This window comes from Anolis sagrei, chromosome 8 (genome assembly GCF_037176765.1).
Source record: "Anolis sagrei isolate rAnoSag1 chromosome 8, rAnoSag1.mat, whole genome shotgun sequence".
Taxonomy (NCBI): domain Eukaryota; kingdom Metazoa; phylum Chordata; class Lepidosauria; order Squamata; family Dactyloidae; genus Anolis; species Anolis sagrei.
The window spans coordinates 28,947,934-28,963,737 of record NC_090028.1 but is presented as its reverse complement, the minus strand read 5'-3'; the positions used below and the strand labels follow the sequence as shown (position 1 = coordinate 28,963,737).

The window sequence follows — 15,804 nt, the reverse complement described above, 5'->3', positions numbered from 1 at the left end:
TCATTTCCTTTCATTCTAATTGACATGTTTTAATGGTCTTGCTTTCCATATCCATTCCCATTCTTTGTTGTTTTTATTCTTACTTCTTCCTCCCAGAATTCTCTTAATGTTAGTTTTTTGTCGCCCCCCCCCTTCCTGTATCCTTAATTAATATAAAATGATAACTATGATAACAATGATAACAATGATAACAAGCTACCTATCTGACCGCATCTCTGCCTATGAACCCACCAGGACTTTGAGATCTTCCAGGGAGGCCCTGCTCTCGATCCCACCTGCTTCTCAAGCTCGGCTGGCGGGGACGAGAGATAGGGCCTTCTCGGTGGTGGCTCCTCGGCTGTGGAACGCCCTTCCTACGGACATTAGACTAGCACCATCTCTAATGGTATTCTACAAAAAAGTGAAGACCTGGCTGTTTGAGCAGGTGTTCCAATAATTAGTGCAATGATTGGTTAATGAACACTGGAATGGAACAATGGATGACGAATCTGGAACATGTTTTTGATGACGAGACGACAGTGAACGGGTACTGTAGTAACTGTTTATTAATTGTGTAATGTGTTAGGTTGTTAACTGTTTCTATACTGTTTTGTTGTTCATTCGTTCAGTTGTCTCCGACTCTTCGTGACCTCATGGACCAGCCCACGCCAGAGCTCCCTGTCGGCCGTCACCACCCCCAGCTCCTTCAAGGTCAGTCCAGTCACTTCAAGGATGCCGTCCATCCATCTTGCCCTTGGTCGGCCCCTCTTCCTTTTGCCTTCCACTTTCCCCGGCATAATTGTCTTCTCCAGGCTTTGCTGTCTCCTCATGATGTGGCCAAAGTACTTCAACTTTGTCTCTAGTATCCTTCCTTCCAGTGAGCAGCCGGGCTTTATTTCCTGGAGGATGGACTGGTTGGATCTTCTCGCAGTCCAAGGCACTCTCGGAGCTTTCCTCCAGCACCACAGCTCAAAAGCATCGATCTTCCTTCGCTCAGCCTTCCCTAAGGTCCATCTCTCACATCCGTAGGTGACTACAGGGAATACCATGGCTTTGACTAGGCAATGGATCTTGGTTGCCAGTCTGATGTCTCTACTCTTTACTATTTTATCGAGACTGGACATTGCTCTCCTCCCAAGAAGTAAGCGTCTTCTGATTTCCTGGCCACAGTCTCCATCTGCAGTAATCTTTGCACCTAGAAATACAAAGTCTGTCATGGCCTTCACATTTTCTCCCTCTATTTCCCAGTTGTCAATCATTCTATACTGTAGCACTGAATATTTGCTGTTCGTATTTGTTGTGAACCGCTGTGAGTCGCCTTCGGGCTGAGAACAGCGGTATATAAGTAAGATAAATAAATAAATAAATAAATAAATAAACTAGTCAAACTAATCAGAAAGTATTTACAGAGTGTTCCTTGCAAGGCCTCTTGTGTTTTGTCCCTCCCTCTGCCCACTGGGCCTCTCAAAATGGCCGCCCCCTCCATTGGCCCTTCCCAAGATGGCGCCTCCTCTGCCAGGAGAGTCGGGAGGAAAAGGCAAAAATGCCTCTCGCCCTTCTCAAGATGGAGGCGCACAGTTCTGACGTCTCCAAGATGGCGGAACGCAGCTTGGGCGGACCTTCTACCCGTCGGCCCCTGCGCTGCCTTACTCACGCCGTGCGCGACGCCTGGAGGCGCAGTGCATGCTGGGATTAAGGCGACCGCCGGCGAGTGAGGCGCAAAAAAAGAAGTCCTGTCGGTTCGGACTCGGGAAGCGGCGCGAGGATGCCTCCGGACCTGGCCGTGGAGCGGGTGGTGGTCCACCCCCTGGTGCTGCTCAGCGTCGTCGACCATTTCAACCGGTGAGAGAGCCTCAGGGGGGGAAAAGAGGCGGAAGGGCTGAGTCACGGCCCTCAAGTAGCATTTCCCTCAGGCCTGGTCCAGCTTGGGCCTTATTATTATCATTATTATTATTATAGCATCTCCCGAGGGATTCGATGCGGCTTACACAGGCCAAAGCCTCAAAAAACACAATACAACAATACAATAACCAAGCAAATTAAAAACAGTTAAGCAGGAAAACAATAACAGTGACAATACAACAAAACACTATTAAAACTGGGCCGGCCAAAATAGGGGTACAGGGTTAAAAGTGCTGATGTGGCAGGAGGGATGTTGGGTTAAATATAAGTGCGGTGTGCAGTGATCTTGGTTCTACTAAGGTGCTTCTAGGATTTGGTACTGGAGGTTCCTAATCTGAAAAGGCACATCGGAACAGCCAGGTTTTCAGTTCCTTCCTGAAGACTGCCAGCGTAGGGGCTTGTCTAAGATCTTTCGGGAGGGCGTTCCAGAGTCGGGGGGCCACTACAGAAAAGGCCCTGTCTTGTGTCCCCACCAAGCACGCTTGCGACGCAGGCAGGATCACGAGCAGGGCCTCTCCAGATGACCGTAGTGAGCGTGTGGGTTCGTAGACAGCGATGCGGTCACGCAGGTAGGGTGGTCCCAAACCGTTCAGGGCTTTGTAGGTGAGCACCTGCACCTTAAATTGGGCTCGGATTGGGCCAGGGGTTTTGGACTCCAATTCCCACAATTCCTGACAGCCTACGGGCTGCAGACAGGGTTACAGCCTGTGTTAGACGGGGTTCCACTCCCCCTGAAGGCGCAGGTTATTATTATTAATAATAATTATTATTAAACTTTATTTGTACCCTGCTAGCATCTCTCGAAGGACTCGATGCGACTTACAAAGGCCAAGGCCTCAACACACAGCATAACAGTACAAAACCTAAGGCAAATTAAAAACAATTAAAGCAATATAAACAACAAGCAATAAACAATACACTAAGACACAATAAAACTGGGCCGGGCCAGAGTAATGGGTACAGGATTAAAAGTGCTGATGTGACAGGAGGTATGTAGGATTATAGGGCAAGTGCAGTGTGCGGTGTGCAACAATCTTAGTTTTAATAAAGTGCTTCTGGGACTTGGTATTGGAGATTTCCTATTCTGGGAAGGCAGATCGGAACAGCCAGGTCTTCAAGTTCATTCTGAAGACTGCCAGTGTAGGGGCCTGTCTAAGATCTTTCGCAGCTTGGGAGTGATCCTGGACTCATAGCTGAGCCTGGAACCCCAGGTCTCGGCAGTGGCCAGGAGAGCTTTTGCACAATTAAAACTTGTACACCAGCTGCGCCTGTACCTTGGGAAGTCGGATCTGGCCACGGTGGTCCACACTCTTGTTACATCCTGGATAGATTACCGCAACACACTCTACGTGGGGTTGCCTTTGAAGACTGTTCAGAAACTTCAATTAGTCCAGCGGGCGGCAGCCAGATTACTCACCGGAGCATCATACAGGGAGCACACCCCCCCCCCCCTGTTATGTCAGCTCCACTGGCTGCCAATCCAGTTCCAAACACAATTCAAAGTGCTGGTTTTGACCTACAAAACCCTTTGCGGCTCCGGCCCAGTGTACCTGTGTGAACGTATCTCCTTCTATGTCCCACCTTGGAGTTTATTATTTATTATTATTATTATTAGATGAACAAAATCTGGCTACCAGTATTAAAAAACTCAAAAATTACAACAGCAAAACAACAGAGGGGAAACAAACAGGCACATAAAATCACTCTCAACAAGAGATTCCCCCCAGGTGATTCCAGGCCATTGAATGCAAATCAAGGTGATCAGCTGAAACATTACCCTGGTCATTCCACAGATCTATAAACCCATTTTTCCTACCTCCAACAGACCTCACTACCTCTGAGGATGCTTGCCATAGATGCAGGCGAAGCGTCAGGAGAAAAATTGCCTCCAGAACATGGCCATATAGCCCAGAAAAACCTACAACCCATTATTAACTTTATTTGTACCCCGCTAGCATCTCCCGAGCCCCTGGTGGCGCAGTGGGTTAAAGCACTGAGCTGCCGAGCTTGTTGACCGAAAGGTCGCATGTTCGATTCCGGGGAGCGTTGTGAGCTTCCACTGTCAGCCCTAGCTTCTGCCAACCTAGCAGTTCGAAAACATGCAAATGTGAGTAGATCAATAGGTACCGCTCCAGCGGGAAGGTAACGGCGCTCCATGCAGTCATGCCGGCCACATGATCTTGTAGGTGTCTACGGACAACGCTGGCTCTTCGGCTTAGAAATGGAGATGAGCACCACACCCCAGAGTCAGACATGACTGGACTTAATGTCAGGGGACTACCTTTACCTTTACTAGCATCTCCCGAAGGACTCAATGCGGCTTACAAAGGCCAAGGCCTCAATACACAACATAACAATACAAAACCTAAAGCAAATGAAAAACAATTAAAGCAATATTAAACAACAAAACAATAAACAATACACCAAAATGCAATAAAACTGGGCCGGGCCAGAGTAATGGGTACAGAATTAAAAGTGCTGATGTGACATGTGGTATATAAGGCTTATAGGGTAAGTGCAGTGTGCGGCAATTTTAGTTCTAATAAAGTGCTTCTGGGACTTGGTATTGGAGATTTCCTATTCTGGGAAGGCACATCGGAACAGCCAGGTCTTCAAGTTCTTTCTGAAGACTGCCAATGTAGGGGCCTGTCTAAGATCTTTGGTGAGGGTGTTCCAGAGTCGGTGGGCCACCACAGAAAAGGCCCTGTCTCGTGTCCCTACCAAACGCGCTTGCGACACAGGCGGGATCACGAGCAGGGCCTCTCCAGATGACCGAAGTGAACACTTGGGTTCATTTAAGATCTTCCGGGGAGGCCCTGCTCTCGGCCCCACCTTTATCACAAGTGAGACTGGTGGGGACGAGGGATAGGGCCTTCTCAGTGGTGGCCCCTCTCCTGTGGAATGCACTCCCTGGGGAAATTAGGTCATCAACATCCCTCCTCTCCTTCAGGAGGAAGTTAAAAACCTGGATTTGGGACCAGGCCTTCGGGTAAGCTGGCAGATGGACAAAAGACAATGACGACCAGAGTAGGAAAGGATAATGACAATGCTGGATGGATTATGGATTTATAAATCGGCGAACATTGACCACAAAATGATTTTATTGCTGTTATTGTATTGATTTGATTGTTTTAACTAGTCATAACTCTTGATGTTAAATTGTAAATTGTATATTGTATTTTGTGAATTGTTAGGCATCGAATTGTGCCTTTTGTAAGCCACCCTGAGTACCCCCCTAGGGGGTTGAGAAGGGCGGAGTAGAAGCACTCCAAATAAATAAATAAATAAATTCTCAAGCAGACAATTGGCCTTTGGACTGAGTTGTCTTATGGACCCAACTATATTCGATAGCATAGGCTGGCTATCTATATAAATAAAAATGTCATGTTCGTTTGTGGGATTAACATAGCTCAAAAACCACTGGATGAATTGACACCAAATTTGGATACAAGACACCTCTCAGGCCAACGAGTGACCATCACTCATAAAAACACTGAAAAATACAGAAGAACAGAATTTAAAAGCCACCCCCCCCCAAAAAAAACCCATTACGACGCATGCACAAAACCACATATGTACACAAACACACATATATGCACAAATATATAAAGAAATATATACACATATATATGCACACACAAAACACATACACAGAAAGGGGGGAGGGAAGGAAGGAGGGAAGGAAGGGGAGAAGGAGGGAGAGAAAGAGGGGAAGAAGGAGAGAATGGAAGAAAGAAAGGTAGAGAAGGAAGGAAGGAAAGAGATGGGTAGAGAAGGAAGGAAGGAGAGAAGGGAGAGAAAGAAGGAGGGAAGGAAAGAAAGAAGGGTAGAGAAGGAATAAAGGAGAGAAGGAGGTAGAGAAGGAAGGAAGGAAGGAAGAAGAGAAGGAAATTAAAAAGTGAACGAGGGAAGAAGGAGAGAAGGAACGAAAGAGAGAAAGAAAGAAGGAAGGAAGGAAGGAAAGAGACAAGGAAGGATGGAACCAAAGAGCAAAGGGAGTGAGAAAACAAAAGGTAGAGAAAGAAGAAGGGAAGGGAGGGAAGAGGGAGGGAAGGAAGGAGAGAAAGAGGGAGGGAAGGTTGGCCACAGCGACACATGGCAGGTACAGCTAGTATAATAATAATAATAATCTTTATTTATACCCTGCACCATCTCCCCTGTGGGCTAACATGAGGCCAAGCCCAAAATGACAATACAGCAGAATAGAATAAAATACAGGCAAGCAATAATAACATCAAAACGAAATACATAAAATATTTTATTATTTATTTACTATATTTATACCCTGCCCTTCTCTTGGTCCAGTGAATGAAAATACATCCTGCATATCAGATATTTACATCACGATTCATAACAGTAGCAAAATGACATTTATGAAGTAGCAACAAAGGTAATTGTATGGTTGGGCCTCATCACAACTGTATTAAGGGGTCATGGCATTAGGAAGGTTGAGAAACACTGCTCTAGAGAGAAAAAGTGGGATGAAGATGTAGAAGAAAAAGCCCCTTTTTAGAGAGAAAAAGTGGGATATAGATGACAACTATGATGATGATGTCTCTTTGTTGAGAGAAAAAGTGCATTATAGGTAATACAGGTGTTGAAAAAGATGACGATGTCTCTTTAGAGAGAAAAAGTGGGGTATAATTGATCAATGTGATGATGAAGAAGATATATTTGTAAAGAGAAGTGGGATATAGAGGAAGAAGATGATGATGTCTCTTTAAAGAGAGAAAGTGGGATTATGATGCTCCCTCCTGGAACCCTCCCACTTTTTGCCCCACCTCTTCCTCGCTCTTCACTTCCTTGGTTTGGCAGAACTTATTTCTCTTTCTGTGCCAGGCGTCCATTGTGTCCTAATTCTCCTCCTGCTGTTCATTTAGGATCGGAAAAGTTGGGAACCAGAAGCGTGTGGTGGGCGTCCTACTGGGCTCTTGGCAGAAGAAGATTTTGGATGTCTCCAACAGCTTTGCAGGTAATAAAGGAGAGCTTCTTTCTTTTGCATTTGGGGAACTAATGCCATGCAATAACAACCTACCTTTCCCTCCGCAGTCCCCTTTGACGAAGATGACAAGGATGACTCTGTGTGGTTCCTGGACCACGATTACCTGGAGAACATGTACGGGATGTTCAAGAAGGTCAATGGTAAGCAGTGCTCAGTTTACAAATCCTATTGCTGTGAACGGTATGCTTTATATAATTTGGCTCTAGTTCTTCCCAAATGGCTAGTTATCTTGGAAATCTCATATGTGGCTTGAATCTGGTGATGTTGCCATTGAGAGCTTGAACAGATTGTTATCTGAAGCCAGCTACAGGAATAATAATAATTATGATGAGTTTTGAATTTACATTCTGTTGCTGCTATGTGTTGAATTTTGTACCCTGTGTTTGCTGTATGTTTTTTATAATTGTGAATTTTGATCTATGTATTTTATTGTATTATTTTATTCTCAAACATTTTGATTTTGTTGTACTTGCCTTGCGGCATTAGGAGAGATCAGTAACAAATAAATTGTTGTTATTATTATTATTATTATTATTATTATTATTATGTCTCGCCTGCCTTGCCTCACAACTAGAGGCAGGGCACAACGTAACGTATATACTTGAGTATAAGCCGAGTTTTTCAGCCCTTTTTTAAGGCTGAAAAAGCCCCCCATGGCTTATACTCGAGTCAAAGTTATTTATCATTTTAATATGCAATTTTTATTATTATTACGTTCTTGTGGATGAGACGATAGTGAAGTTATTGTAGTAATTGCTTATTAATTGTGTGATGTGCTGAGTTGTTAATTGTTTTTAATATTGTGGTATTGAATTTTTACTATTCTTGTTGTTGTGAACCGCTGTGAGTCGCCCTCGGGCTGAGAACAGCGGTATATAAGTAAAGTAAAGTAAATAAATAAATAAATTATTATTACATTCATTTTTACACTATTTATTATTATTCCATTTAGATTACTCTATTATTTTACTCTATTATTATTACATTTATTATTTTACTTTATTATTATTGTTGTTGTTATTATTATTACATTTATTATTTTACTCTATTATTACAATTATTATTACATTTACAATATTTTACACTATTATTATTGCATTCATGATTTTACTCTCTATTCTTTACTATTCCGTAAGCACAATTAGATTGAAGGTTAGAATAATGGTTTAATGAGAGTTGGGCAGTCAAATTAGTTTCATGTAAATATTACAAAACATTTAAGCTACTGATGCCTCAATTAATGTAATTGTATTAGTATCCATTTTTATTTTGAAATTGACCAGTAGCTGCTGCATTACCCTCCCTTGGATTATACTTGAGTCAATATGTTTTTCCAAATTTTTTGTGGTAAAATTAGGTGCCTTGGCTTACATTGAAGTTGGCTTATACTCGAGAATATACGGTAGTTAAAACATAACAAACTTTTGACCATTGACTGCTAGGAACTTACCAGACTGGTACCCATCTCAGTACTATCACGCATTTCTGTCTACGAACCCACACGATCTCTTCGATCTTCCAGAGAGGCTCTTCTCTCGCTCCCGCCCTCATCGCAAACGCGACTTATGGGGATGAGAGAGAGGGCCTTCTCTGTGGTGCCCCCCCCCCCCCCCCCAGCTCTGGAATTCGCTCCCCGGAGATATTAGGCAAGCTCCCGCCCTAGCAATCTTCAGGAGGAGTCTGAAAACTTGGTTATTCCAGTGTGCCTTCAATGATTGAGTGTAAGATACTCCCTGACCAAACTCTGCATAAAATGACCTCAGAAACACTTTATTTTATGGTTCGTGCAATTAAATCTTACCTCATCCTTGGATTTTTACATTATCCTATCTCCCAGTGTTTTAAAATTTTATCTTTGAATTTGGCCCTACCCAGTGTGATCATTTGTTTGATTTTATGCTGTTGTGTCACTTATTGATATTGGTTTTGCATCTTCTGTAATTTATTTTCTGATTTGCTGTTGGTTTTTTGTGTTTGTATTGTCTTTACTGTATTGATGGGCGTGGCCTTATGTAAGCCGCCCCGAGTCCCCATGGGGAAGATAGAGGCGTTGTATAAATAAAGTATTATTATTATTATTATTATTATTATTATTATTATTATTTGAGGAACACTGATGTAAAGGAATTGTATATTGTTTGAATGCTTTCCTCTTCTGTGATTCCTTTCTTCTCCTTCCTTAGCCAGAGAGCGAATTGTGGGCTGGTACCACACAGGTCCAAAGCTGCACAAGAACGACATTGCCATCAACGAGCTCATGAAGCGCTACTGCTCCAACTCGGTAAGGGTGCCTTTGGAACCATAGGCCCAGCCACACCCAGGGCAGCCCTGACTGTTAGTTGTGTCCTTTTTCCAGAGCCATATTTAGGAACTAGCAATGGCTGGATGGCCATCTGTCAGGGGTGCTTTTCCTTCCTGGCAGAAGGGGGTTGGACTGGATGGCCCCAGGAGTCTCTTCCAACTCTACAATTTTAGGATTCTGATATGTATTTTAATATATATATGGGTGGATACCATCTGTTGAGAGGGCTCAGATGGTGCCCTTCTGCCTGGGAGAAAGGGGTTGGACTGGATGGCCCTTGGGGTCCCTTCCTACTCTATGATTCTAACATTCTAACCCTTACAGCAAAGGCAAGGGACACATTTCTCCTTTCATTGACAGGTTTTCCCCCTTATACGAGGGAAAATGTATCCTCCCTTGGTTATTAACTGATGTCAATTCAGGACCAATTTACTACCCAGTTTTTCATTATAATCTTTGTTCTTCATCAATTCATCCCAAATCTGGTTGTAATTGGTTCTTAAAATTTGTTTAAATCTGTTTTTTAAAGTATTGTTGTTTAAATATAAAGGTGGTCCCCAAGTTACGAATAAGAAAGGTTCTTTAGATTTATCCTAATTTGAATGTTTATGTAAGTCAGACAGGTTCATTTAAGTGTGACCCTAGGCAAAACTACATATAATTTAGCTTTGGATCACATAGGGAAGGGTGAACACTCCTGCGGTGGTTCTTTGCTGTCTGTGCCCCTGAGCAGAAGATTGCCCCTCACTTTCTGCCCCTGCGAGAATTGGGGTTTGAAAAATCTGGCTTGTTGTGGAAACAAGGATTGGTGATAAAGCGTCAGTGGAGACCACTTTTCCCTTTGACAATAATTCTTTCAGGAATGGAATTCCCTTGTGTGTGTGTGTGTGTGCATGTATGTATATATATATCTTAACAAATCATTGTCTTAAATGTGTTGTCAAAGGCTTTCATGGACGGAATCACTGGGTTGCTGCGAGTATTCCGGGCTGTATGGTCGTGTTCCAGAAGCATTCTTTCCTGACGTTTCGCCCACATCTGTGACAGGCATTCTCAGAGGTTGTGAGGTGTATTGGAAACTACGCACAGGAGGTTTACATATCTGTTTAAGGGTCAGAGTTCTTTCTCCCACAGATATATAAACCTCCCTTGCTTAGTTTCCAATATACCTCTCAACCTCAGAGGATACCTGCCATAGATGTGGGTGAAACGTCAGGAGAGAATGCTTCTGGAACATGGCCAGACAGCTTGGAAAACTCACAGCAACCCATTGTCTTAAAGTTGTTTTTAAGCCACCTTGAGATCCTTTGAGGTATAAATCTTTTGGCGGTGTTGGGGTTCTTTCCTTATAGGTCCTAGTGATCATCGACGTGAAGCCCAAGGACCTGGGACTCCCCACAGAGGCCTACATCTCGGTGGAGGAAGTTCATGACGTGAGTAGCCGTATCCTGGGTCCAAGCACATTACTCCCTTGCTGCCCAGAGGTGGTGCCACACAGAGACCCTTCTCTGACCCTGCTTTGCTCTTGTTGCCCCTAAGGATGGCACACCGACATCCAAGACCTTTGAGCATGTGACCAGCGAAATTGGCGCCGAGGAGGCGGAGGAAGTTGGAGTGGAGCATTTGCTACGGTAAGGGATGGTCTCCTGGTGCTCAGGATTCTTGAGGTGTTGTTTTGTTGAGGTGCTATCTGCACTGACCATTTATGCGGATCGTGAAGACTGATCTGGCCAGGGTGATCTATGCCATAGTCACCTCCAGATTGGATTACTGTAATGCACTCTACGTGGGGCTGCCCTTGAAGACGGCTCAGAAATTTCAATTGGTCCAGCGGGCAGCAGCCAGGTACTTACTGGGGCGACTTACAGGGAGAGGTCAATCCTCCTATTTAAGGAGCTCCACTGGCTGCCGTTCATTTTCCAGTCCCAATTCAAGGTGCAGGTTCTTACCTACAAAGCCCTGAATGGTTTGGGACCCGCCTACCTGCGTGACGGCATTTCTGTGTATGAACACACACGATCTCTCTGTTCATCTGGGGCGGCCCTTCTCTCACTCCCACCTCCCTCGCAGGCGTGATTGGTGGGGACGAGGGAGAGGGTCTTCTCCATGGTTGCCCCTCAACTCTGGAACTCACTCCCCAAGGATATCAGACAAACCCCCACATTGGCAGTCTTTAGGAGGAGCCTGAAAACGTGGCTGTTCCACTGTGCCTTCCCTGAATAAAGGAAACAATCCCCTGCAATTACTCTGAGAAGCACTTTAATTACCTGTTGGGTTGCTCTTTACTTTTGATCTAAAACCCTCCAAATAGAGACATCCTCTGTTCATGTATGTCCTGCATTTATTTTTAAAGTTTTAACAATTACATTTGGCCCAGCCATAGGTTTTTAAATTCTTGTGTTTATTGTCTACTTGTGAGTTATATTAATTGTATTGTTTATTTTATTACTGCTTGTTGTTTTTGATGTGCTGTTGGGCATGGCCTCATGTAAGCCGCTCCAAGTCCCTTGGGGAGATGGTGGCGGGGTATAAATAAAGTTATTATTATTATTATTATTATTATTATTATTATTATTATTATTATAACATTGAAGAAAGTGGTTCCTCTTTGAAGATAATTATGCAGGAAATCCTAGAACCAGTTTGAGGCCCAGAGGAGGATCTCACAAACCACAGAGCACTGATGGGCTTTCTTTAGCACTTTCATGGGAGTTTGTTGTCTGGCTGCTGCAATTTGACACTAGTTTGCAACTGTATTAAATGGTCAGTTTAGATAGGACCTCAGTCTTTCAAGGTCGGGAGATGGCTTATAAGTAACTCCTTTCTTGCATTCAAGGCAGAAGAATGAGGGATGGGAAGGTCTCATCTATATTTTATTTTGTAATTTGTATTGAATGCCAGTATTAGGAGAAAAGTTGGCCCTAAATAGACAGCAGGGTTGTTTTTGATGCTCTAGAGCAGGCATGGGCCAACTGGCTGCTAGGAATTGTGGGAGTTGACATCCAAAATTACTGGAGGAAGGGCTAGAGTTGGCCCATGCCTGCTGTAGAGCCTTGGACCCAATCGGGCTATGGGTTCAAATGGTAGGAAAGGCAATTCCACCTGAACATTAGTCAGAACTTCCTGACCATGAGAGCTGTTCAACAGTGGAACTCTTTGCTTTGAATTCTGGTTTAGGATTCTTCTTTGGAGGCTTTTAAGAGTAGAGGCTGGATGGCTTTAGTTGGGAGGGCTTTGATTGTGCTTTTCCTGGATGGGACGCCCCTTGGGGTCTCTACCAGCAATATGCTTGTATGATTCCCCTTCTGATTCTCCTCTCCTCCTGGCAGTGACATCAAGGACACGACGGTGGGCACGCTCTCACAGCGCATCACCAACCAGGTCCATGGCCTCAAGGGGCTGAACTCGAAGCTGCTGGACATCCGGGGATACCTGGAGCGGGTGGCCCTGGGCAAGCTGCCTATCAACCACCAGATCATCTACCAGCTGCAGGACGTCTTCAACCTTCTGCCGGACGTCAACTTGCAGGAGTTCGTCAAGGCCTTCTACCTGAAGACCAACGACCAGATGGTGGTGGTTTACCTGGCCTCCCTCATCCGCTCCGTAGTTGCGCTCCACAACCTCATCAACAACAAGATCGCCAACCGGGACGCCGAGAAGAAGGAAGGCCAGGAGAAGGAGGAAAGCAAGAAGGAGCGCAAGGACGAGAAGGACAAAGACAAAGACAAGGAAAAGGACAAGGACAAAGAGAAAGATAAGGAGAAGGAGAAGGGCAGCAGTGAGGGCAAGAAGGAAGAGGGCAAGAAGGAGAAGAAGTAGCAGAGGCGGCGCAGGGGCTGGTGTTTGTATAAATTAAAAGGTATGATAACTCAACCCTGGTTCCCTTGATGACGGTTCTTTGCTAACTGGGTCCAGGAGGAGAAGTGGATCTGTGTGAATGGACCAGGTATGTGACTTGATTCTGGTGGTGGCACCTGGAGGAAGGGAGAGGCCGGGGTAACCAGGGCATTTAAGGCATTATGGAGGGGGCAGAAGGGACCCTCTCTATGGCCACCATAAAAGACAAAGTAAGGTAAAGATTTCCCCTTGACATTAAGTCTACTTGTGTCCGACTTCGCGGGGTGTTGCTCATCTCCATTTCTAAGGTGAAAAGCTGGCGTTGTTCATAGACCCCTCCAAGGTCATGTGGTCAGCGTGATTGCATGGACTGCCATTACCTTCCTGCAGAAGCGGCACCTATTGATCTATTATTTATTTACTACATTTATATGCTGCACTTCTCACCACGAAGGGGACTCAGAGCGACTTACAGTTTGAAAACATGCAAATGTGAGTAATAAATAATATGAGTAATAAATAAATAATATTGATATTGTACTATGCTAATAATATAATGTATTGCATGTATGTGTATGTATGTATGTGTGTGTGTGTATATATACACACACACATACATACATATACATACATGCAATACATTATATTATTAGCATAGTACAATATCAATATTATTTATTTATTACTCACATTTGCATGTTTTCAAACTGGTAGGTTGGCAGAAGCTGGGGCTAATAGCGGGAATTTATTATTATTTATTTCCTATATTTATACCCCGCCTGTTTCCCCCTGAAGGGGGACTCAGGGCGACCTATGTTCACCCTGCTCCCCGGATTCGAACTGCCATCCTTTCGGTCAGCAAGTTCAGCAGCTCAGCGGTTTAACCCGCTGCGCCACCAAGGGGCAGCCATATACACACACAGAAAGGGGCCTTTGGATGTAGCATCCTACCTGTGAGTTCTCAAGCATACAGCATCTGGATTTTAGTTAAATATCTTACCCTCCTCTCACCATCTTGTTTGGAGGTGAAGCAAAGTGCAGAGCAAGAGGTGTTCATAGTTGGGCTTCTTTTTTAGGACTCCTGCACTACTGGTGTCCTGTCAGCAGGTGGCAGCAGTGTCTTTTGCACAGGCAGCTTTCAAAGCCCATCAGTTATTTCCATGGTTTTTGTCCAAGGCTTTCATGGCCGGAATCACTGGGTTGTTGGTTTTTTCGGGCTATATGGCCATGGTCTAGAGGCATTATCTCCTGACATTTTGCCTGCATCTATGGCAAGCATTCTCAGAGGTAGTGAGGTGGTTATTGGTTATTTAGAAAAATCTCTGGCTTGCCTCTCATTACTTTCTTCATCACACAACCAGCTTTAACCATCAGGGATGTTCTTCCTAAGGTTGTGGTGGAATCCCTCTTCTTGTCATTTGAATCCAGTGCTTTGTGTCTTGTTTTTGTTCCATCTGCTGCTGAAATATTTATTTATTTATTTACGACATTTCTATGCCGCCCGCCTCACCCCGTAGGGGACTCAGAGTGGCTTACAAGATAGATATACATAGAATATATTATGTTATTAGCATAGTACAATATCAGTATTAAATATTATTATATTGTACTATAACATTATATTGTAATATTATGAGTAATATTACATATATATTTATATTACATTATTATATTTATATTATTATTACATTGCATTACATTATAATATTATAAATATATGTATATACAATATATTATATTATATTACATTACATTACATTATATTATACTATTAGCATAGCACAGGAGACACGGTGGAACTGTCCCCTGGCCCCCTCTCTCTTCACTCAGGCCCAGAGCGGCGGTTGGTGCTAGGGGGAGGGGTCCCCAATGGTGCATCACCTCCTTCTTCACCCTTCAGTCCTTTGTTAACATAAAAATACCTCATTCTCGGAGCTCTTCTTGACAAGGCTTTCCTTAGCTGGAAGAGAGCCTTCAGCGGTGCTTTGTGTTAAGCCAGGCCCAGAAATTCAAGCAGTTCCTGGGGCTGAGGAAGGCCCAGTGGCTTTGGCAGGTCAATAGAGAACGGAAAGGAGGAAACCTTGAAAATGGACAAAATCTGGCTACCAGTATTAAAAAAACTCTAAAATTGGGACAGCAAAAAAGCAGGGGAATTCCAGACAGGAAACTGTCAGGGCCAGCTAACACCTCCCAACAAAGGATCCCCCTAGGCAGGAATCAGCAAGGCCTTGAAACTGCAAGGCTTTGCAATGCTAATCAAGGTGACTAATTGCAACATTCACACTTGCCTCCAACTGACAAATAGTTCTTTCTCCCACCCTAGACATCATTTCACAGATACATAAACCTCCCCTGCTTAGTTTTCAATAGACCTCGCAACCTCTGAGGATGCCTGCCATAGATGTGGGCGAAACGTCAGGAGAGAATGTTTCTGGAGCATGGCCATACAGAAAACTCTCAGCAACCCAGTGATTCTGGCCATGAAAGCCTTCGACAACGCATTATGACATTATGTTATGTATTCCAAAAGCTAGAGCTGATGGTGGATACGGGTGCCAATTCTGGAATCTGCAGGGGGGGGGGGGGGACCCAGTAATGGGGTTCACCAGAATGTGCTTTGGCCAGTGTTATGTGCTGCCCTCCTCAGCTGAAAATGTCTTGCCCAGGCTGGTTTATTTTCCCCTGAAGTGAAAAAGCCAGGCCATTCTGCCCTCAACATCGGTACCCTTTTTCCTTTGCTTTGGTGTTTTCTTTCCCAAGCAGGATCCTCGCATGGATTCCA

The 15,804-nt window shown here is 44.2% G+C and overlaps 1 protein-coding gene across 1 annotated transcript; it reads left to right on the top strand.

The window, feature by feature from the left end:
- Positions 1 to 1,640: 1,640 nt before the first annotated feature.
- Positions 1,641 to 13,058, top strand: PSMD7 (proteasome 26S subunit, non-ATPase 7). Its single transcript, XM_060787868.2, has 7 exons — positions 1,641 to 1,821; positions 6,762 to 6,853; positions 6,931 to 7,023; positions 9,067 to 9,164; positions 10,538 to 10,618; positions 10,725 to 10,816; positions 12,515 to 13,058. The coding sequence occupies exons 1-7, from the start codon at positions 1,745 to 1,747 to the stop codon at positions 13,002 to 13,004; spliced, it is 1,023 nt and encodes a 340-aa protein (XP_060643851.2). The 5' UTR covers positions 1,641 to 1,744; the 3' UTR covers positions 13,005 to 13,058.
- Positions 13,059 to 15,804: the final 2,746 nt, after the last annotated feature.